Source organism: Arthroderma uncinatum (genome assembly GCF_011692745.1).
Source record: "Arthroderma uncinatum strain CBS 119779 chromosome Unknown scaffold3, whole genome shotgun sequence".
Taxonomy (NCBI): Eukaryota; Fungi; Ascomycota; class Eurotiomycetes; order Onygenales; family Arthrodermataceae; genus Arthroderma; species Arthroderma uncinatum.
The window spans coordinates 4739891-4763034 of record NW_022983865.1 but is presented as its reverse complement, the minus strand read 5'-3'; the positions used below and the strand labels follow the sequence as shown (position 1 = coordinate 4763034).

Sequence of the window (23144 nt, the reverse complement as noted above, 5' to 3'; positions counted from 1 at the left end):
TGTTATATGGTTCTATCTTGATGGTTTTATATTAGGTTTCTGGTTTTAGTCCTTGTTTAAATATAGCCATTTTCTGCTCGTCGTTATGGATTCCTAGTTCTTGATAGATCTGCTATAGTTGCGCTGCGTACTGCGCTGCGTCCCTGGTTTGTCTGAGTCCTTGTAGTTTGTGTTATAGGGTCCTCTTTCTGTTAGTGTCTCTAAAGAATTGTCTGAGTACTTGTTTGAATTATGTATAGCTATTAAGTATATCCGCGTATAGTATGGGTTATCCTTTGGTGTTAGTCTAGTCCTTAAGATATAGTTTGAACTATATTGCTACTGCCTTTTGTATATAGGATCCTGCGAAGATAACTTTTTCTATATTAGTGACTCCTGGTTTAGTTGCCAGATAGATGTCGTATTCCCCTAGATGTCACAAGCTGACGGCACTCCTTGATTACCTAAAGGTGATCAGAGGTTCACACCTGCCATAAGACAGAAGGTACGAAGGTCTTAGGGAAAGCTTAGGTTGGAGGTAAGTTGTTATAGGAGACGGCTTGGTACCAGGGTGAGATAGAATACTATAGTAAGACTATCCCTCAGTTCCAAGTGTGGCTTCAGTCAGTGCCTGGGTCGGATGAAGGCTGAAGGTCCTTGTGAGCAGTGAAGACAAAGTTGACCTGCGTCAATGGGCAAAGGGGTATTCGGTGAATATAGTATAAGACAACTGGAATGGTGCTTTGTATTGAGCAGTATGGTAAAACTGTAGCTGGTTTGATCGCGAGTATAAGACTCTTGATCCTAAGGAAATGAGTGTCTTTATATATATGGTATATCTGATCCCTTCCTCCTGATTCTCCTCAGGTCCTGTCGTGGACCTGATGTCCTGGTCCCTTTGTGGACCTTTCATGTTCAGTCCCATAGGGACCTGTCCCTGGTCTTGGCATCTGGGACCTGTCCTTATGGTCATGTGATGTGTAGTTATTCCGTCCTAGAATCTTGTTGTCCAATGAGTGTATATCCTGGGGCTGCGCCGCAGGTGGTTTATAATATCATCCCCTTCTTTCTCATTGAGTTGTCTTAATGAGTATATAAGTAGCGAGTGTGTTTCCCTCCTTTTCATTAGGTAAGTCTCCTTTCTTCCTTTATCATGGCTCTCTGTTCTGTTATGAAGAAATCTTCCCGTTTTCCCTGCAACTGGGCTACTAAGTGTATGATTCTGGCGGCAGCCATTAATTGTTCTGGTTCCTTATCGCGTTCTTGTTGTGATAACTGTTTTTGATCTCTTCAGCCTTGTGTTGTGATGGATTCCTGTAGCAAATGTTGTTTCTCTTGCGTTTGTAAGGATTGTCCTTGCATTGGCCGTCTTGTGGATGACTCTCCTTGGGCTGAAGAATTGGCCTGGCTTTCTTACCGTCTTAGTAATTCCGATATAGATGTCGCTGGCAATATCCAAATGGTCTGTTGGGCCTAGGAAAAGCTCACTAAGGCTCAAGACAAGCTTTTAGTTATAATGGCTTGTAATCTTAAGCTCCGTTAGCGTTAGGTCGAGTTGTCTGATAAAGCCGCTTCTTTTAATGCTACTGGTGAACTCCTCGTCGGTCCTCTGTCCTCTAGTGGCGTTTCTATTGATCAACTCTTTAAAGTGTCTTCTCCTACTTCTGAACCTTCTAGTAAAAGTCTTTGACTAGTCCTAGTGAGTTCTTAAGATGTTGTGCTGGCTTGTAAGTGTTTTCTGAAAAGTTATATCCCTTCTATTTAACTAAGTAGTAGGTTTATCTACTGATCACTTTCTTGTCTAGGATCTTTTCAACTTTATATTCTTTTTCTTGATTTTCTGGTTGTATTTCTGGTTCGTATGGTTTGGCGCTCTGGGGTGTTTTTTCGATTAATGAGATGTGAAATGTTGGGTATATTTGTATATATTCTGGGGGTTGGAGCTTGTAATTGAGTTGTCCAATCTTTTCCAAGATCTTGAATGGTCCCAGTTTCTTGTGGTCTAACTTATCGCTTGGTCTCAGTGTTTTAATATTTTATTGGAGTAGAAATACTTTTTCCCCCTTCTTAAAGTCTGGCGCTTCTACGTGCCATTAGTTATAGTAATATTTCATTCTATAGTTTAAGAATTCAAGATCTAACTATAGGTGTGTGTGGAGTTTATATATTTGTTCTACTAAAACCTCTGCTTCTAAGGCGTGCGTCTTGCCTTCTTTTAGTGTTTTTATTGTTTCTATTTCTCTTCTGTAATTTATAAAGAAAGGTGTCATGCTTGTTAAGGTGTTCTTCGCTCTGTTATAGGCGAGCTGTGCTATTGGTAGTAGTGAAACCTAGTCATCCTATTTATAGTTGATGTAGTATCTTAGGTACTGTTCCACTGTTTGGTTCATCCTTTTGCTTTGTCCATCTGTCTGTGGGTGATATACTATTGAGGCTTTCTGTTCAATCTCTATTCTTTCAGTGAGTGTCGTCTAGAATTTATATATAAATCTTGTGTCTCTATCTGATATAATTTTATCTAGTAATCCCTTGTCTGCAAAGACATGTTGTAATAGAATATATGCTGTCTCTGGTGATGTGGTCTTTTTGATAAATAGTATGAAATAAGTATATTTTGTTAATCTGTCTGTGACTATAAGTATTGAATCATATTGAATGCCCGTTCATGGCTCTGTTGACTTTAGTAGCTTGACTATAAAGTCCATCACTATTGATTTCCATGCTGTTTCCTTGTATGGTATAGGCTATAGAAGTCTATATAGCGTGTGTTATTCTGATTTGTTTTATTGGCAAACTTCACACTCCTGGATATATTGTCTGATCTCTCTTTACATACCTGGCTAATAGTAGTTTTGTGTAATTTGGTCCATGGTTTTTTCAATTCCGAAATGTCCTGCAACTTTTGCATTGTGGTTGTCTCTTAGTATTTATGGTCGTACTTCTCTGGGTATATATATCAGTCCTTGATATAGAAGTATTCCGTTTTCCTTTTTGTATTTTTCATCGTTGTCCTTGATTTGTTCAAATAAGGGATCTTTTATCATTGCTTTTTGTATTTTGTTTGTTAGAGTGTCTTCCTTGGTTATGACCATTCAAGTAGCTCTCAATGCTTGCTGATCTAAGATCATACCCTTGGTATCTGGATCTAGATACAATATTGCTCTAGATTCTCTTTTCTTTATTATTAAATCTAGTCTTCTGCTTAATGCGTCCGCGAAGGCATTCTCTATTCCTTTGCAGTATTATATTTTAAAGTTGTAGTAGGCTAGCACCTTAGTATACCATCTTGACTATTAATAAGTGAGTTCCTTGGTCGTTATAAAGTATGTTAGATTCTGGTGGTCGCTAATAACTGTGGTCAGATGCCTTACTCCTTGGAGCTCTTGTTTCCATCTCTTAAATGCTGTAACAATTGCTAGTAATTCTTTGTCATGGATATTATAATTCTGTTCTGTAGGGGTCATGGTTCTTGCGTAGCATGTAACTAATCTTAGTTTTCTTGTGTTGTCTTTTTGTTGTAACTGTGCTCCAATCACACAGTCTGATGCGTCTGTATTGAGGTAACTCTCTTTGTTTGGGTCAAAGTGTATTTGTATGTCTCCTTAACTAAACTTTTCCTTAAGTTCTTTGAATGCTTGTTCTTTGTTGGTTCCCTAAATAAACTCTTTTACTTTCCTGAATAGATCCATCAGGGGTTTTGCTGTTGCTGAGAATTTGTGTATGTATTGTCGATAATAATTTGCTAGTCTGTGGAACTGTTATACTTCTTTGACTATTATTGGCGTAGGCCAATCAATAATGGCTTTGATCTTGTCAGGGTCTATCTGGATTCCTTCCGTTAACACGATATGTCCTAGGAACTTGACTGATTGTTTATAGAATTCACACTTTGATGCTTTGAGGTAAAGCTCATACTCTTTAAGTTTCTTGAGTACTTGCCTGACTTTTTCTGTGTGGTCTCCTTGGGTTCCTTTAGTAAATATTAGGACATCGTCTAGGTATACTACTATAAATATGTCCAAATATTTGCGTAGCACGTTGTTGATAAGCGCCTGGAATGTTGCTAGTGCGTTGGTTAATCCAAAAGGTATAATCAAGAATTTGTATAATCTAAATTGTGTCCTGAATGCTGTTTTCTATTCTTTGCCTTCTTTTATTTATATCTGGTAGTAGGCTTCTCGTATGTTCAATGCCGTGAAGTATGTTGTTCCTCTAAATCTATCTTGTATCTCATTAATGAGTGGTAATGGGTATCAGTTTTTGATCATTATATCATTAAGTTGTCGGTAATCCACGCATAATTGTAGACTTCTATCTTTCTTTAGTATAAAGATGATTAGGTATTCTACTGGTGATTGCGATTATTATATGTATCCTTTTGCTAAGTTATTGTTAATATATTTTTGTAGTGCTTTGAGTTCTATCTTGGTTAGTTTGTATATGGGTTTATATGTAGGCGTCTTCCCTTCCACTAGGGGTATCTCATGATCCCATGCCTGATGTTCCGGCAAGCTTTCTGATGGTTCTCGTTCTCTGAATACCTTAATTAGGTTGTGATACTCCTTTGGTATCTGTTGTTGTAGTTTGTCTATTTCAGTAGCTTCCTCCGTTTGGTGAACCATTTCCTGCTTCTTTGTTGATTGATTGTTTGTAGTTCCTGTTGTTCCCATTTTGACCTGGGGCGTCTTGCCCAGTATCTGACCTTGATCTCTTCTTCCGGTATGGGTGGCCACTAGGGTATCAGTCTTCTGGTCAGAGTGGCGGTTTCTACCATCTAGTTACAATGTGCTGTCTCTCTAGTTAATAGTCGGGTTGTGTTTTGCTAACTAAGGGTGTCCCAAGATAATGTTGTAACTCCCTAGGCTTGTCACGTTGAAACATTCTGTTCCCTTGTACTATCCTTTGACATGTACCTTTATACCTCTAGCTTCTTTGTTGATGATTTGATTCTAGTCTTTGTTAAGACCTCCCAGTTTGTATGGTTCCTTCTTGTTACAGACCACCTGCGGCGCAGCCTCAGGATATACACTCATTGGACAACAAGATTCCGGGACGGAATAACTACACATCACGTGACCATAAGGACAGGTCCCAGATGCCAAGACCAGGGACAGGTCCCTATGGGACCGAACATGAAAGGTCCACGAAGGGACCGGGACATCAGGTCCACGACGGGACCTGAGAAGAATCAGGAGGAAGGGACCGGATATACCATGTATATAAAGACGCTCATTTCCTCAGGATCAAGAGTCTTATACTCGCGATCAAACCAGCTACAGTTTTACCATACTGCTCAATACAAAGCACCATTCCAGTTGTCTTATACTATATTCACCGAATACCCCTTTGCCCATTGACGCAGGTCAACTTTGTCTTCACTGCTCACAAGGACCTTCAGCCTTCATCCGACCCAGGCACTGACTGAAGCCACACTTGGAACTGAGGGATAGTCTCGCTATAGTATTCTATCTCGCCCCGGTACCGAGCCGTCTCCTACAACGACTCACTTCCAACCCAAGCTTTCCCTAAGACCTTCGTACCTTCTGTCTTACGGCAGGTGTGAACCTCTGATCACCTTTAGGTAATCAAGGAGCGCCGTCAGCTTGTGACACTTCTTTGCTTGGATATGAATCCCTGACTGCTTTACAAATTCTAGATCTATGAAGTTTCTAGTAGCTTCTAAATTGATTAGTGCTCGCGCGTTTAGCCCTACTAATTGGACTATTATCGCTAAGTGATTCTTTCCTTGTGTCGCAGCTAGACTTCTGCCTATTTTAAGTCCTGTAGACTGTCGAAATTGTCTGTTTCCTATCGTCTTGGTTTATTGATCATGAGTTCCATTGTATGGTCCTTCAGCACTAGTTAAAGCCTGAATTTCCTTATTCAGTTCTTCCCAACTAAGTTTGTCTGTTGAGTCCTCGTCTGGGTACTCCGTTGTCTGTGTTGCTCAGTCCTTTTGACTCTCTTGGAGCTATAGTTGTTTTTGTAAGTGTTGTGTCATCTTTAACCAATATCTGGTTGCCGCTTTTCCTTCAAACTATATGGTATATCCTTCATACTACACAGTGATTTGTTTGCCTGTTTTCTAGTATAAGACTTCCAGTCATTCGTGTGGCGTTATGTTTTCTTGGTCCATTATATTGACACTTTTTCCATCTATCCATCCTGAGTATTTGTTGATGTGTACCAGACACTCCTTGTCTATATAATACCTCTAGTGGATGTTCTTGCTGTCTCTGCACAATGGGCATTTTATACAGTTTCTGTAATGAAATCTTTGTCCTGATTTCCATGTTTCTTTAGAGATGTGGTATTTGTAGTGGCAGTCCCACCCGTATTCGTCATAGCATGGGTGCCTGGGGTCTCTGACTTCCATTTGTTTTTCCTTATTGTGTCTGAAATATAGTCCTTTTTCTTCACACACTGTCCAATGTTCATTGGGTATCTGGTTATCACATTTCTCTCTTTGTTCTCATAGTAGTTTGTGACTGTCTTTGAACATTATTTATAGTGCTTTGTTTTCCCAATTGTTCGTTTCCTGCGTATCTTTGTATTCTGATTCAGTTTCTCCTTCCAAGTCTGTTTGTTCTGGTGTCACAATTCCTTGGTTTGGGCTTGTTGCTGGATTGTATGTTCATTGTCCTATCGTCGCGTTCTGTTGTATCAATACTGGTTATTTTCCTTGTTCAATCCGTTCATCCTGTTTCTGCCATCCTTGTTGTTGCTATATATTAGGTACTTATTTGTATGTGTCGTTGAGTTCGTCTTTTGGTGGCTATAGATAGGTGACTTCCCTTATTGCCCTAAGGTATTATCTGATGTTCTGTGAGTCTTAGTAGCCTCCTCTACCTTGCTCCTTCTTGTTGCTACTAGTTTTAGACGTAGTGGTAGCGTTGAGGTGTTTCTTGGTATCCCCTTGTTTCTTCCTGTAGTCCTTTGTGATATGTCTGGGTTTCTCATAGTAGAAACATAGCTTCTTGTCCCTGTATCTTTTGCTTTTCTTGGTATTATAAGGTCGTTTTTTGGTGGCGTTTAATTCCATGGGTGTGGTGCCGTAATCGTTGCGTTTGTTTGATCCTTTGTAACTGTTTCCTTTCCAAAAAGTGTTTTTCCCTTGTTGTATGTTTTGTAGATTGTAGAGTTGATTGTTGATGCGTACTGCCATTTCAACCATTCATTTGAAACTGTTGTATGGTCCCATCTTGATGGTTTTGTATTGGGTTTCTGGTTTTAGTCCTTGTTTGAATATAGCCATTTTCTGCTCATCGTCATGGATTCCTAGTTCTTGATAGATCTGCTATAGTTGCGCTGCGTACTGCGCTGCGTCCCTGGTTTGTCTGAGTCCCTGTAGTTTGCGTTATAGGGTCCTCTTTCTGTTGGTGTCTTTGAAGAATTGTCTGAGTACTTGTTTGAATCATGTGTAGCTGTTGAGTATATCTGTGTATAGTATGGGTCGTCTTCTGGTGTTAGTCTAGTCCTTGAGATATAGTTTGAACCATGTTGCCGCTGCCTCTCGCATATAGGATCCTGTAAAGATAACTTTTTCTATATTAGTGACTCCTGGTTTAGTTGCCAGATAGATGTCGCATTCCCCTAAGAAGTGTTCCAGTTTGGCGCGGTCTCCTTTATAAGTATTGGGTTTGTGGATCTTAATAGTAGTTCTCTTATCTCTGGTTCTGACTCTGAGTACGTCGATGGCATCTTTGTGACTTTTAACTTGTTCTAAAGTCTGTTTGATGATATCTTTGTATTTGTCAAGTAATCTTTGTTGTTCTTCTACTTGTTTGTTGATCTTATCTAGCTGCTTATCATTGGGTTGCTCCTCGACTCTTTTTTCCAACTCGATGATTTTCTGTCGCATTTGCCCTAACAAGGCGTTGGTGTTGGTGGTTGGTCCACTTGCTGATGACATATTGGCTCGTCTTGCTTTGGTATATTCCTGTAGTTAGTATGCTCTCAGGGGTAGGGTGATACGTACCTAGTTTTGTCCTTCTTGATATATAATCATAAGTCACTTAGGTTGGAGTGTCTATGATAGTATGGTGGCTCTAGTAAGTCGAAATTACTTTTACCTCTTTATAATTGTGAAGTTGGGGCTCTATCAAGTCAAAATTGATTATGCCTCTTTATAACTGTGAAGTCGGGGTGATTAATATCACAAGCTAATAGCGCTCCTTAATTACCTAAAGGTAATTAGAGGTTCATACCTGCTATAAGACAGAAGGTATAAAGGTCTTAGGGAAAGCTTAGGTTAGAAGTGAGTCGTTATAGGAGACGGCTTGGTACTAGGGTAAGATAGAATACTATAGTAAGACTATCCCTCAGTTCTAAGTGTGGCTTTAGTTAGTGCCTGGGTCAGATAAAGGCTAAAGGTCCTTATAAGTAGTAAAGACAAAGTTGATCTACGTTAATAGATAAAGGGTTATTTAGTAAATATAGTATAAGACAACTAGAATGTTACAGACCACCTGCGGCGCAGCCCCAGGATATACACTCATTGGACGGAAGGATCACGGGCCAGACCTTGAGGGCACTAGTCACGTGACTAATAGCGATAGGACCGATAGGACGGGCTTGGCAGATTCCTATCGATACTATCACAACAACCGATAGGAGTGATAGGGACCCCTTGGCGGAGAACTATCGTACCTATCACTAGATATATACCATGTATATAAAGACGCTCATTACCTTAGGATCGAGAGTCTTATACTCGCGATCAAACCAGCTACAGTTTTACCATACTGCTCAATACAAAGCACCATTCCAGTTGTCTTATACTATATTCACCGAATACCCCTTTGCCCATTGACGCAGGTCAACTTTGTCTTCACTGCTCACAAGGACCTTCAGCCTTCATCCGACCCAGGCACTGACTGAAGCCACACTTGGAACTGAGGGATAGTCTCGCTATAGTATTCTATCTCGCCCCGGTACCGAGCCGTCTCCTACAACGACTCACTTCCAACCCAAGCTTTCCCTAAGACCTTCGTACCTTCTGTCTTACGGCAGGTGTGAACCTCTGATCACCTTTAGGTAATCAAGGAGCGCCGTCAGCTTGTGACATAGAATGGTGCTTTATATTAAGTAGTATAGTAAAACTATAGCTAGTTTGATCGTGAATATAAAACTCTTGATCCTAAGGTAATAAGTGTCTTTATATATATAGTATATATCTAGTGATAGATATGATAGTTCTCTACCAAGGGGTTCCTATCACTCCTATTAGTTATTGTGATAATATTGATAGAAAGCTGCCAAGCCCGTCCTATCAGTCCTATCGCTATTAGTCACGTGACTAGTGCCCTCAAGGTCTGGCCCGTGATCCTCCTGTCCAATGAGTGTATATCCTGGGGCTGCGCCGCAGGTGGTCTGTAACAGACACCCTTAGAATGAGCTATGGTAAAGTATATCAGCAAAAGATAGTGAGAGCCAGAAGGGGGGAGACTAACCAGGCTTATATATACACGCGTTGGGACGACTCAATAAGAAAGGAGGGGATGATGTTACAGACCTACGGCAGTGCAGCCTCAGACTACACACTTATTGGATAAACAGGCCATGAACCAGGCCTTGGAGACACTAGTCACGTGACCAGGACAATAGGACTAATAGGAAGGACTTGGCAGTCACCTATCAATACTATCAAGGGATGGGATAGGAATAATAGAAAGCTCTTGGCGAAGAACTACTATATCTATTATTAGATATATACTATATATATAAAGACACTTATTACCCTTAGGATTAAGAGTCTTATACTTATGATTAAACTAGTTATAGTTTTACTATACTATTTAATATAAAGCACTATTCCATTACCCTTTTATAAGAATACCCTTTATCTATTATTTAGGTTAATATTATCTTTATTATTTATAAGGACCTTTAGTCTTTTGTTACAGACCATCTGCGGCGCAGCCCCAGGATATACACTCATTGAATGGGAGGATCACAGGCCAGACCTTAAGGGCACTAGTCACGTGACCAATAGCGATAGGATTGATAGAACGGGCTTAGCAGCTTTCTATTAATACTATCACAACAACCGATAGAAGTGATAGGAACCCCTTGGCAGAGAACTATTATACCTATTACTAGATATATACCATATATATAAAGACGCTTATTACCTTAGGATTAAGAGTCTTATACTTATAATTAAACTAGCTATAGTTTTACTATACTACTTAATATAAAGTATCATTCTAGTTATCTTATACTATATTTACTAAATAACCCTTTGCCTATTAATATAGATTAACTTTGTCTTCACTACTTATAAGGACCTTTAGCCTTTATCCGACCCAGGCACTAACTAAAGCCACACTTAGAACTAAGGGATAGTCTTGCTATAGTATTCTATCTCACTCTAGTACTAAGCTATCTTCTATAATAATTTACTTCTAACCTAAGCTTTCCCTAAGACCTTCGTATCTTCTATCTTATGGTAGGTATGAACCTTTGATCACCTTTAGGTAATCAAGGAGCGCCGTCAGCTTGTGACATCTTTAGATTAAAGCCACACTTGAAACTAAGAGATAGTTTAATATACTCTATTCTATCTTACTCTAGTACTAAGCCGTCTTCTCCACGACTTACCTTACTAATAAGCAATCTCTAGAGTTAGTTCTTCTCCAGAGATTATAAAGCTTACAACAAGCCCGCTTGTAGCACCGAACTATTAAGCCCAACACTTGTTTATTTTTCTAACCTAACTAATTAATATATAAACTAGAGCTCTACTATTGTTATTTAATATCTAATTTTATTTGTTATTCGCGTTGTTGTGGATATATTAATACATGTAGGGGGGGGGGTGGTGATATCGGTGTTTATTTTGATGGGTGGTCATCGAGTGGTGGCGGTCACCGAGTGGTGAGATACGTTAAAGATTCTTGGCGTTTGGGTTGTTTGCCTGTGGGGTATTTAGTATTTTGTTCCTCACGAGAAAGTCGAGGTTTCAACAACTCCAAACAACATACAGACCGGTATTTTATAACAGCTACGAGGACGCCATGGACAGGCCTCCATCCTTTGACCGAGTGGCGAGCAACCTTGACCAGATCCTCGTGGAGCCATCTACCCCCCTCGATGTTCACCTCATCGACAAGCTGGGCGCCGAAGTGGTAGCTCAGACTGACCACAAGCTCTCTACTTCGCTGATTGCCTTGATATCCCGCGTCCTGCCCGTTATTCAGGAGGATCCAAGCCCTATTACGGCCCTAGCAACAAAGGTGGCCAGGTTCCTGAGCTTTGCAGAGCTTCGTTCAATCGATCCCCCAATTGACTTCGTTGCCGGAATCAAAGCTGATTTCCCTCCGATCAGCAATCTTACGCTTTTCCTCGTTGCAAAAGCAAGCGAATCTCCGAGCCATGTTGCGGAGATTGCGAGGGATTCAGATCTTGTCAGGTCGATCGTGGAATTATGGCTGTCAACGGTTGACTCAGGGGTTTCACAAGCTGCCTATGACGTTCTCTGGTCGCTTCTAGAGGCTGATCATTTAGTTTCAAATACCGTCAATGGAGGATCAAGCAATACGCCACGACATGGTGGACTTATGTGGCAGAGATTGTTCCAGGATAGGTCTGTATACGGACTCCTCTTTACCATATGCTCGCTCCGTACCGTTGGACAGGCGGGACAGATAAATGCCCGACAAAAGACGGTTGCTCAGGGGAGGCTGATAGAATTCGTCGTCAAAGCTGGATCACTGAACTGGGACGCTATATCGACATCACACTTTGCCGACATTGAATCATCCTTCCAGAGCGATAGCTTGTTAAGCTTTGTGGCTCTTAAAATGGTTGACACCAATGACCTCCTACTACATATGACTCTCTTGCAGTTTTTTCGCCAACTGCTTGAGATCAATGCCCCAGGCCTACGTCAATGCAGAAACAAGACATCCACCTCGGTTCCTGCATTTTCTTCCCCATCATTAGAATTTCTTATTAACACTGGGCTACACCGAAAGGTCGTTAATTACTACCTTAATCCCTCTACTCTTGACTCTGCTACCGCAAGCTTCCTTTCCACTCCCGTAATGGCATATGTTGCCGCATACGCAGCCCTCTACCCGAACCATATATTGCAAGAGCATCAGGCGCAGCTAGATCGGCTGTCCTCGCGCATACTCGAAGCATTCAATATCCCATCAGCCCAATGGGCACATGGCCCCGTACCTATTGGTGACCTGGATATATTGGCTTCACTTCCACGAGTGATGCTTGTTGAGGCCGGGAAAAGGGGGCTTAATCCATTGCTCTCTATCCCTTCAAAGCCTCTGCACTTAGAGAGCTTGATGTGTCTAGGGAAAATATTTAACGGGCCTTCATCTTCTGAAGAATCAATGGATATCGAACAAGATGTTTCCAGGTGCCCGAACCCTACCAGTCCACGAGCTGAAGCAGCAGCATCAAGAATCCTTTATTTTCAATACTTGAACGGCCACCCCAATTTTTGGGCCAGCATTGTCGAAGCCGCGGATATAATAGCGATGCAGGATACAGCAATCCCGGCGATAAATTTCATTAAAAGTGTCATAACAGCTAACTGGGTTGTTCTTTCTCCCAATGAAGATACAAGCACTCTAACTTCTAGTCGGTTTGCCTTGCCAACGGAGGCTGGTGTTAGCGAGCTTGGTCCTTCGACACAGGGGAATCTTCCTGTCAGCGGCGCGTGGGCGCTACTTGTACCTCCGGCCTTAACGGTCGTTCTGCCATATCTCTTTAAACAGCCGCCTTCCTATGCAAATTTTGTTGCTGGAGGTGCCGGAGACACTGAGAGTGCTGTCTGGCGGATTGCAACTACCAAATATGATGCTCTTGTAGCCCTTCAGTCAGCTGTGGAGAAAATGGAGAGTGCCGCGGGCGGACTCGATGATATAAAGAGAACCCTAAAACGAAGGGTTGCTGAAGGTCCCATGGGCGCGCCGAATGAAATCGGAAGCAGGATCGAGGCACTGGAGCTATGAGTATGCCGTTTTCTTCATATCTACTACCTATCTATCAGGCGTTGGCTCGCATGTACATACTTGACGTCAAACTTGAGACCACCTTAAGCTTGACTTAATCATTTTTTCACTGCCACCTTACCACTCCATAACTATGCCTTGGACAATAATTAAAGACAAAATATAATATCAAACAGTTTTAAGAGCCATCCGTCTCTAACAACCCTGGAGCCCTGGCTAGATAAACAGAGTAGATCACGTGATTCGACATTGTGACGGAGCTGTCAAAATTTATAACTCGGCTACTCCAACTTGAACATTCGGGGATTACTGCATGGCGCAACGATGTCTCGAGCTGCACGCAACAAAAAGCTGCCAGGAGCTGAGTTTGCCTGGAAGTCGGAGGGCGGTGGAGAAGTAGACACCTCGCCGACGCCACTATTTCCTGTAAATACCAATTTCCTTATATGATCGTCTGACTCTTGGGCGCATACTAACCTCAACCATCATTTTATAGAAATACGTTCTACCTGTCCCTAGCAAATTTACCGAGTCTGAAATATCGGGAGCACAGCGGTATCGTCAATTACGGGAGAAATTTCATGATGGACCCTTCTACACTGTTCTTAGCGCGCAGCCGTCATACGGGAAGAAAGGTGTGCCGGTTCGCGCGCAATTCGATCCATTCCAGGGAATGGCATCGTATGGACAAAGATATATGAAAAAATCGAGGACATTGCCAAAACTTAGCGCAGTACCATTCGGTAATATCTGACCACCCCGCACTGCCTTATGACCGGTTAAAGAAAGGTTCATCTAATGCGTTATGGCTTCGTTATAGAAATGAACTTCTTCCCAAAGGAGCTATGGTCAACACTTGATCCAAAGTACGTTGGCTTACCTGGATCATTTTCTAATGGTGCCGGAACGTTTTCCAAAGCTACACAAAAACGAGGCTTTGAGGAAGACGAAGACGACGACGAGGAGGATGAAAGCCGCCGAAAGAAGCGGGTTATAGCTGAAGAAGACGATGAAGGCTCTGATTCGGGTGGTAAACGACGGACGAACGCCCGTGAAGGCGAGGAGGTATTAGAGGATGACGACGACGACGGCGAGGAGGAGATAGTGGATGATGATTACGAAGAAGACGAGGAAGAAATGGGTGGGGATTATAATGCCGAACAATACTTTGACGGCGGCGATGAACTTGGCGACGGGTTTGATGAAGGCGGAGGAGAAGATAATGATGTTTACTGATTTCTTTTTTTAGTGTCTTCCTTCTGATATGTAATTCTGATATGATACCCATTTTTATGATTTAGCAAGCCAAAAGCAAAAGGGGAAAAGATATTGCATTCATTACTCAATCAAGGTACGCATCCTTGTACCAGCTCTTCTGCCAATCTAATAGACATTCAGATTATAAGCCGCTATCCTTCCTCGTCCTCGCTATCGTCGAAGGCATAGTGGATAGGGAAGCTGCGCGTGATACTGGGTGCCAACCATTGAGCCTGTCTCACCATGTTTGAGAGCGTAACAAGCCACCTTTTATCTACCTCTTCTCCAAAATGTCCATACTCAACCATTCCCTGAACCAAAATTGCTGCTGGCGATAACATCGCCCTCCATAGTGGCATACCAATCATCGAATTCCGAGTCGTAGTATATTCCTCGTCGGCCTCCTTTAGCATCTTCCTATGTGCCTTTACCCTTTGCATTGTGACTCGCATCGTTTCTTCCTCCTTGGGTGAACCTGCAATACACCCAGGAGGCTTCATACGCATTCCCACGCGGTGGGGCAACTGAGCCTGTACTTCGATTGGCGCTGTCATCAATCCCTTAGGATCTATCAGCGCGAGGACCTCGAACTTTTCGTTGACCAAAACATTGTGAGCGCCGAGGCCAGTATGAACCAAGCCATAAGGGCCAGAATGAGTCGACCAGCGAGCAATCAAGGTCTTAAAAAGAGCGGGGATAAGGATCATAGTATCCTGCGAGTCTGCTGGTGCTTCGCTTGCTCCGCCCCATAAAGCATTCTTAGTGAGATGGTCATAATACTGAGTAGCAGTGGCAAAATTCAAATCCGTCTCCAGAGACCCAATGCTGAAGCCTCCATTCTCATGGAGGCGTGGACGACCTATGCGTTCCCATTTATGCGTTGCCAGTCCCACCTGGATCGAAGCGAGCTGCTTTCTGAAGTTGGCATCTTCTTTGGGCGTTCCGAACATATATTTTCGACAGCCCCTGGCCTTCTGGAGCCTTTTCGCGAGTGTGCCATGAACGTATTTCATTAAGATGTACGGCGCGCCTACTGGATTATTCGAGGAAGGATCGTAGTGATAAACCTCTGGGGCAGGGACCTGCGTGCGCTTCCTATACTTCTGGTCAGCTAACATGAATGCGCTCATTGCAGTAACCAGCCAGGAGAAAATATACACACCGTAGAAATGTCAATGATTCGGCGCAGGATATAATGCTATCTTCCACTTGTGACGCAGGTTTGCCATCTTTGCGCGGTAGTCGGAGTCGTGCTACCCAGATTTGGTCGTCTATAAATCTGATCTGGCGGACTAGGTTAGATCTGCCAACGGTATATTTCTCGGAAATTGTGCACGGAGTGCCTTTGAGGTTGTTGCATATTTCAGCCAGTGCACCCCAGCTGATCCCTTCAACGAACTCGATCACCTCAGAGTAGAGAGCGGTGTCATGTTTGAGGGCATCTGCACCAATCCAAGCGTCGTATCCGATGAGCAAGGGTTTCCGAGGCTTGTTCATCTTTGCCTTTCTGTCTTAGGCAACTGATATGGTAGAATTTTTTTCCTTCTGGTCAGGTTCCTCAGGTATATTCAATATTCAAACGGGGAGACGTTGAGGTCGGTAAGTGATATATCAAACGCCGCAGTGGGTAAGGGGTATGAACGGATTGAATAAACGATACTTCATAGAGTATAGAACGATTTATACTCCATGCTTGATAGATATAAAGTTGACGTCCTCTATATCGTACAATCATGGCGGAGTGCTCTGTGTTTATGTTAGCCATAGCCAACATTAGAGGAAGGAAGTCCCATCTCAGGGGTTAAGCACGAAAGGAAGACTTCTCCTTCTCGGACTTTAGCTATGAGGGACTTCTGGTCCATCGGCCTTATAAAGCCGTAGTTTATAGCAACATAATCAGTTTTATAGAACTGTGGAAGATGAAGCTCTTTTATATTTGTCGTCAGGTCGGAGCTTGGCGTGGTGATGTCATCCAGACTTTTTTTCTTTAGTTATCGCAGAAACATTATCGTATAACCGCATGTTCTCTAAAAACCCCAGCATCATGAGTCGGACGAGGTAGAGGAGTGAGTTATATCTTTCCAATGGCATCCGTAGAGCGAGACGACACAGGTCGACGAACAGCTCTAGTTGCCTATGGCTCAGAGACTGGAAACTCCCAGGATGTAGCCGAGGAAATTGGTCGTGTGATGGAGCGTCTGTACTTCAAGACAAGAGTAGCTGAACTTGATGCCCTCCAGTCAGTAAGTGACGCTCTACCGAATGCCCATGATATAGCTAACAAACCCCCGTAGAAAGACCTATACGATTATCAGTTCACCATCTTCGTGGTGCCAACTACAGGGCAGGGTGATTTCCCCGCCAACGGACGCAAGTTCTGGCGGTCTTTGCTCCTGAAGAAACTCCCGCCTACATTCTTGCAGGGAATTGATTTCGCCCTCTTTGGGCTCGGTGACAGTTCATATCCAAAGTATGGTTTCTATATTTGTGTCTAGGAGCGTGAGGGTCTAACGTTGGTAGGTTCAACTGGGCGTCTCGGAAGCTGTATAGGAGACTGCTACAGCTTGGTGCAAATGAATTATACCCCCGCGGGGAAGCAGACGAGCAGCACCCAGAAGGGTATGTCGCCAGCCTATCTATGTTAGATTGTATCCGGCTGATCGGTATGTCAAAGGCTTGAGGGGACTTTCCTGCCCTGGTCGCTGGACTTGCGGAAACACCTCCTTGATAGATTCCCCCTGAAAGACGGGCAACACCCAATACCAGACGACATCCGTCTCCCGCCTAAATGGGTTCTTGCATGCCATGGAGAAAAGGACGAAATAGATACGATGACACAAGAGAATGGGGTACCTAACACGAAAGAGCTATTGAGAGACCACGACTTCCACCCTCTGAACCACGATACCCGGCCACTCCCTGACTCTATTTCGGCGACTCTCATATCGAATGATCGGATGACACCGGCCAAACATTGGCAAGACGTCCGTCATCTCGTTTTAACGGCCACCGAATCCATCCCATATGTGCCCGGTGACATACTTCACATTACCCCTAGAAACTTCCCCCAGGATGTCGATAGGCTCATAGCGCTTATGGGCTGGGAAAGCGAAGCTGACGTGCCTCTGCAGTTTGTCACCGGGGATGGCTCTCCTCCGTCAACCTCCATCTCTGCACCATCCATTCCATTCTTACTTACTCTCCCCGGTTTCACCCTCCGCGTGCTACTCACAGATTACCTAGATATCATGGCCATTCCTAGACGGTCCTTCTTCAGCCAAGTTGCTCATTTCACAAGTGACGACATGCATAAAGAGCGTCTCCTAGAGTTCACAAACCCGGAATACATCGACGAGTTCTATGACTATGCCACTCGTCCGAGACGAAGCATACTTGAGGTTTTGAATGAGTTTGACACCATCAAGATTCCGTGGCAGTTGGCATGCAACGTTCTGCCAGTCCTTCGGGGGAGACAGTTTAGTCTAGCGAGTGGCGGAAAACTGAAGACGTCGCCGGATGGCGGCACAAGATTCGAGCTGCTGGTGGCTATAGTCAAGTACCAGACTGTGATAAAACGAATTCGCGAGGGCGTGTGCACACGGTACCTAGCTGCGTTGCAACCGGGCAGCACACTCCGGGTTCAAGTGCAGAAGGGAGGACTCAAGTCATCGGCAAGACAGCTTTCTGACCCTGCCGTACTCATTGGCCCAGGGACGGGCGTTGCGCCTATCCGCTCGCTGCTCTGGGAAAAGGCAGCCATAGCGGCAGAGTTTAGGAGACTACATGGCTCCGATAAACCATTACCCCTGGGACCGGTGATACTGCTCTATGGCGGCCGTAATCGGTCAGCAGACTACTTCTTCGAAGCCGAGTGGGAGGAACTGAAAGCCCAGTTCGACCTAACCATCATCACGGCCTTTTCCCGAGACCAGAAGAAGAAGTTCTACGTCCAGGATGCGCTACGCGAGAATGCAGCGGTCTTCTACGACCTGCTACACGCGAAGGGAGGGTCCGTGTTTGTCTGCGGGTCGTCTGGCAGGATGCCCCAGGCCATTCGCGAGGCGTTGATCGAGACCTTTCAGGCTCCGCTGGGTGATTCTGCGGAGAGTAGACAGGCGGCGGAGAAGTACCTGATAGATATGGAGAGGGTTGGACGGTACAAGCAGGAGACGTGGTAGATATAGATAGATGAATATATGATCTTTAACAGTAGCTACTTCGAGGTGAGGAGGGCTAAGCCGAACTTCGGCCGCGCCGCCCGAAAGCCAAGGGAAGAACCGGAAAGTTGCTGCGTCTTGGCGCTGTTGCACCAGAAAAGGCCGAACGAGCATCGCCAGCCTCGATACCACCGACGAGACACACGAGACACACGAGATACACACCTGGACTTCCCGAAGACGACCCCGGAGCAAGTGCAGACACTCACAATGGCCAATGCATTGCGGATATTAGTGCCCGTCAAGAGGGTTCTTGACTATACCGTGAGTTCTCCCTGCTCAGATCCTGCCGAGGGCCATGGAAGACATGAACAGCCGGCATATGGCTGCATATCAGCTTCACCATGACTGCTGCTCTTCTTCTGTGAAGAATTAGTCTTTAGCAACATCATGCGAGCCCTCTACGGCCTTTATATAAGTCACTAACGTTGACACTGCTACCAGCTTAAACCCCGCATCGGCAAGACCCAGACAAGCGTCGATATAACTGGCATGCGACAGGCGATGAACCCGTTCGACGAGCTTTCAATGGAAGAAGCCGCCCGCCTACGACGAGACCAGAAGTCGCCCATGAAGGTCTCCGAGGTCCTGGCCGTCTCTGCCGGCGGGCCCAAGACCGTCGACGTCCTCCGAACCGCCCTCGCCCTGGGCGCGGATCGAGCCATGCACGTCGAGGTCCCCGACGCAAAGGACGGATACTACTCCGGCCTCGAGCCACTGACGGTGGCCAAGATGCTCAAGGGTGTCGTCGAGAAGGAGAAGATCAACCTCGTCTTCCTCGGCAAGCAGGCGATCGATGGCGACCACGGACAGACGGGACAGATGCTTGCCGGCCTGCTGGGCTGGTCTCAGGCCACACAGGCGAGCAAGGTGACGGTCAAGGACGAGGCTGGCACCGTTGAAGTGACGAGGGAGGTCGACGGCGGTGTAGAGACGCTGGAGTCGAAGCTGCCGATGGTCATCACGACCGACCTGCGACTGAACACGCCCAAGTTCGCTACGCTTCCCAACCTGATGAAGGCGAAGAAGAAGCCGATCGAGAAGGCGTCTCTGGCCGACTTTGGCCTGGACGAGTCGAGGCGGCTGAACACCGTCAAAGTTACTGGTATGTCATTCCTCATTACCTTGCACACTGGCGTAAGCTCACTGTTTGATAGAACCACCGACGAGACAGGGAGGTAGCAAGGTCGAGGACGTCGACGGCCTCATCGCTAAGCTGAAGGACCTTGGAGCCTTGTAAATATAGTAGAACATTGCCCTGGTTTTTATATACTTATGTACATGGTTAGATAGACGTCTTTCTCTTCTGGCCAGAGGAAGTTATACCACTGAGCGCGAGTCCACACTAGTCACTGCTTCTATGGTGTAGTGGTAGCACATCGGATTTTGATTCCGACGACGCCAGTTCGATCCTGGCTAGGAGCTTTTTTTTTCTTCTTTTTTTTTCCACCTCTCACATATCCTAAACATATCCAACTCATATCTAAGTCACATCCAACTCCAACACATATCCAACACATCCATCCATATTCTAGTCCTATGTTACCATCTCGTGTTTTATGCGAGGATGCAGAGGCCGAGATGTACCCGGTACTCGCCTCCTCGCCCGTTGGCCAGCGTTATGCAGGTACCTTTTACATGATGACGTTACCTTTGGCCAGTCATCAGGATCCTTCGGCATGAAAAACCATCTAAGCCCCGCGCCTCCCGGACTTCGCTTGTTCATAAAAAAAGAAGAAGAGAAGAGACAGCGAGATAGAGATATCAGTTCGGACGGGAGCTGGCGATGCGTCTGTTCTACGTGCATCTCTCCCTTCTTTTCTTTTTTGATACTGCTTGCGCTGCGTTCCACAAGGCAAGCCGGCCCGGTCCCAGGTTGAGAACAACTATTGCTTAGAGTACTTAATAAACAGCATTCTCCTTCTGGCTGCTTCAAGACCGGGCAAGGCAAGGGGGTCTTCCTGAAACACCCTTGCATTTCGCAGCGGCAGCGGCAGCAAGCAAAGCAGCGCAGTCAGCGGCCAGGCAGGGTTCTGCTTTGGCCCCTCGCTTCATTTATATACATCTATCCTGAACATTTCAGGGACACGCCACACATATCACTTGCGTTTCGCGACTGGTCGGGACGGGCCTAAAGCTGCAGCTGTCTGCTTTTTCTTTCTCGATCTCCTCGCTTTCTTCCTCTCTCGCTGCACGGAGCGATCAGGCCAGGCTGCAGGCTGCAGGACACCATGTCACAGACGTCGACCTCAACTTGGGAGCGCACAAAGGGCTACTCTAAGCGCAGCTTCGACAAGGCATGGCAGCAGCTCGACAAGATCGGCCGGCCAGTCAACCGGCTATCCAACAAGCTTGGCGCAGAGGCCTTTTGGCCCACGACGCTGGACAAAGAGAGTGACAAGGCGGCACGCATACTGCGGAGCTTCTGCAAAGATGGCTTCTACGGGCAGGTCGATTCGGAAGGGGACCTGGCGAAGGCGGCCGCGGAGGGACAGGGACGTACCTCTCCCGAGAGTGGTTGGCTATCACGGCGGAGCAGCCAGCAACAATATCCCGAAGGCAGTCCCAGGGGTAAACAACGGACGATCAAGAAGATACCTGCGTCCGTCATCAGGCAGGCAAAGGGACTGGCGATATTCACGACGATGCGCACGGGGTTGTGGGTTAGTGGAGCAGGCGGTAGCGGAGTGTTGCTTGCTCGTCTGGCGGAGACGGGGGAATGGAGTCCGCCATCGGGCATTATGCTACATACGGCCGGTCTGGGGTTCCTCGTGGGGGTTGATATCTACGACTGCGTTGTCGTGATCAACACGTACGAGGCGCTTGACGCCTTCAAGTCGGTCAGATGCACCTTGGGCGGCTCGCTGAGTGCAGCGGCAGGTCCCGTTGGGATAGGAGGCGTACTGGAGTCGGAAGTGCATAAACGCCAGGCCCCGGTATGGTCGTATCTCAAGAGTCGAGGCTTCTACGCGGGCGTCCAGCTGGACGGGACCATCATCATCGAACGGACAGACGAAAACGAGCGGTTTTACGGCGAGAAGATTGGTGTTTCGGATATTCTTTCTGGAAAGGCCAAGAATCCGCCTCCGTCTATACGCACACTAATGCAGACCATCAAAGCCGCCCAGGGAGATCAGGATATAGACGAACGGATGCTCCTACCACCCGGTGAAACTCCCGGTGACGCTGAAATCTCGTTGGCCGGTACCTTTGGAGTGCCCGAGGAGGACGATCCAGATCCATATGGCGTCAAGGCCCTGGAGCGAGAAGGTGTCATGATCCGCGAAGCTGGCACAAAACGGACTCCGGCTCTCGATGTGTTTGACTTCCGGCCCAGTCCCACCAGCCCCATCAGCCCGCGGTGGAGTGGTAGGAGCAGTTGGCGGTTCAGCACGCAGAGCACCATGAGCACCGACAGAGGGACGCAGACTAATCTCCACGAGGTCGAACCGGCCCGGAGTCCATCGTCGGTCAGCCGGGCATCATCTCACAGTCTTAAGGATGTCTCTTTCTCTATACATGAGCATACAGCGTCAGATACAGACCACTCATCCACCGGCGAACCTGACCCGGCCTGCATCCCCATCCCAGCCTCCACCACCACATCACGACCTCAATCGATATCCCCCAAGGTCCCCGAAGCCATCCCGGAATCTCTACCCGAGTCTATCCCCGAATCTATCCCGGAGTCCTTCCCAGAGGCCGAAATAGCAGTCGCAGTAGCAGAGCACGCTATCCCGCAACAGATCCATTCCAAGAGCCCGCCCTTTGCGCGAGCCAAGCTTGTAACCATCCAGAAGCGCAACCCTCCCGCTCTACCGGCACGTAACCCGGGAAGAACCCTTTCAACAGTGGCTACCCTTTCTGAGGCTCGTGATTCGGGTCTTTTGGCCCTGAGTCTCGATTCGGAGGCTGATATCCATCACCATTTGGCCAGGGAGGTTTCGAACGAATCTAATGGAGAGCAACGCCGTTCGTCCAGTCACTCGTCACATACATCCAAACACACTTCTACTTCGCCAAAGTCTGCATCTCCTCTGTCCAAGTCCGTGTTCCTTGCATCCCAGTCTTCGTCTGAGGCCGATCTCGCCACCTCCAAACCTCCGTCTCCTGCCTCTCCCACGTCTCCTGCTTCTCCTACTTCTCCTGCCTCTCCTACATCGCCTACCTCTAAGCCTAAATCAGGTACTAAGAAGGAGGAGAAGCCAGTCGAAGAACCATCTCTCACGACCGGCGCCTTTCCCTTAGATGAGACGGAAGCCTAATCTCCCTTTCAACCATTTCATCCTTACCATTCTATTCTCACATGACCATTTTAACGATTAAATATTTTGTTTAATTCCCCCTTGACTTCCCTCTGGATTAGATTATTGTTCTTCTTACTTTCTGGCTTATATCCTTTGGTTGGTATTCTTTTTTGGTCATCGCAACACGATATGGAATTGGGCTGCTTTTGGGTATAACTGTACTATTGTATGCAATTGGGCATGGGGGCGTTTGTTTCACTGTTCGAGATATCCAACTGGAGTCCTTTCTTGGTTTTCGGTTGATTGACCCGGCCTGTTCCTGGTGTACTTCTTTATCTTTGCCTGTCTATTTAGCTACGGTGCAGGGATGTACTTTTAAACATGCATATATGACTGTATATCTTAATCTTTTTCACTCGTTAACTCCCTCCTCTGGCCTGTTTCTGCCTGATAGCTGCCTATTTTTA

The 23144-nt window shown here is 45.7% G+C and overlaps 5 protein-coding genes and 1 non-coding gene across 6 annotated transcripts; 5 read left to right on the top strand and 1 right to left on the bottom strand.

Moving 5' to 3' along the window:
- Positions 1–10997: 10997 nt before the first annotated feature.
- GIQ15_05211 (uncharacterized protein) lies at positions 10998–12956 on the top strand (the record flags this gene model as incomplete). Its single annotated transcript, XM_033552628.1, has 1 exon — positions 10998–12956. One exon carries the CDS (start codon positions 10998–11000, stop codon positions 12954–12956), a length of 1959 nt encoding a protein of 652 aa, XP_033406358.1.
- A 324-nt stretch (positions 12957–13280) lies between these two features.
- On the top strand, positions 13281–14192 carry GIQ15_05210 (uncharacterized protein; the record flags this gene model as incomplete). Its single annotated transcript, XM_033552627.1, has 3 exons — positions 13281–13382; positions 13453–13699; positions 13777–14192. The coding sequence occupies 3 exons, from the start codon at positions 13281–13283 to the stop codon at positions 14190–14192; spliced, it is 765 nt and encodes a 254-aa protein (XP_033406357.1).
- A 173-nt stretch (positions 14193–14365) lies between these two features.
- On the bottom strand, positions 14366–15710 carry GIQ15_05209 (uncharacterized protein; the record flags this gene model as incomplete). The annotated part of the gene is made up of 2 exons (XM_033552626.1): positions 14366–15308; positions 15376–15710. 2 exons carry the CDS (start codon positions 15708–15710, stop codon positions 14366–14368), a joined length of 1278 nt encoding a protein of 425 aa, XP_033406356.1.
- A 587-nt stretch (positions 15711–16297) lies between these two features.
- Positions 16298–19670, top strand: GIQ15_05208 (uncharacterized protein; the record flags this gene model as incomplete). Its single annotated transcript, XM_033552625.1, has 7 exons — positions 16298–16456; positions 16508–16683; positions 16734–16832; positions 16888–18369; positions 18424–18694; positions 18875–19535; positions 19588–19670. 7 exons carry the CDS (start codon positions 16298–16300, stop codon positions 19668–19670), a joined length of 2931 nt encoding a protein of 976 aa, XP_033406355.1.
- A 114-nt stretch (positions 19671–19784) lies between these two features.
- On the top strand, positions 19785–19855 carry GIQ15_t0031. The gene has a single exon. It is a non-coding gene; the product is annotated as a tRNA-Gln (tRNA).
- Positions 19856–20661: 806 nt separating this feature from the next.
- Positions 20662–22695, top strand: GIQ15_05207 (DUF500 domain-containing protein; the record flags this gene model as incomplete). Its single annotated transcript, XM_033552624.1, has 1 exon — positions 20662–22695. The coding sequence occupies one exon, from the start codon at positions 20662–20664 to the stop codon at positions 22693–22695; it is 2034 nt and encodes a 677-aa protein (XP_033406354.1).
- Positions 22696–23144: the final 449 nt, after the last annotated feature.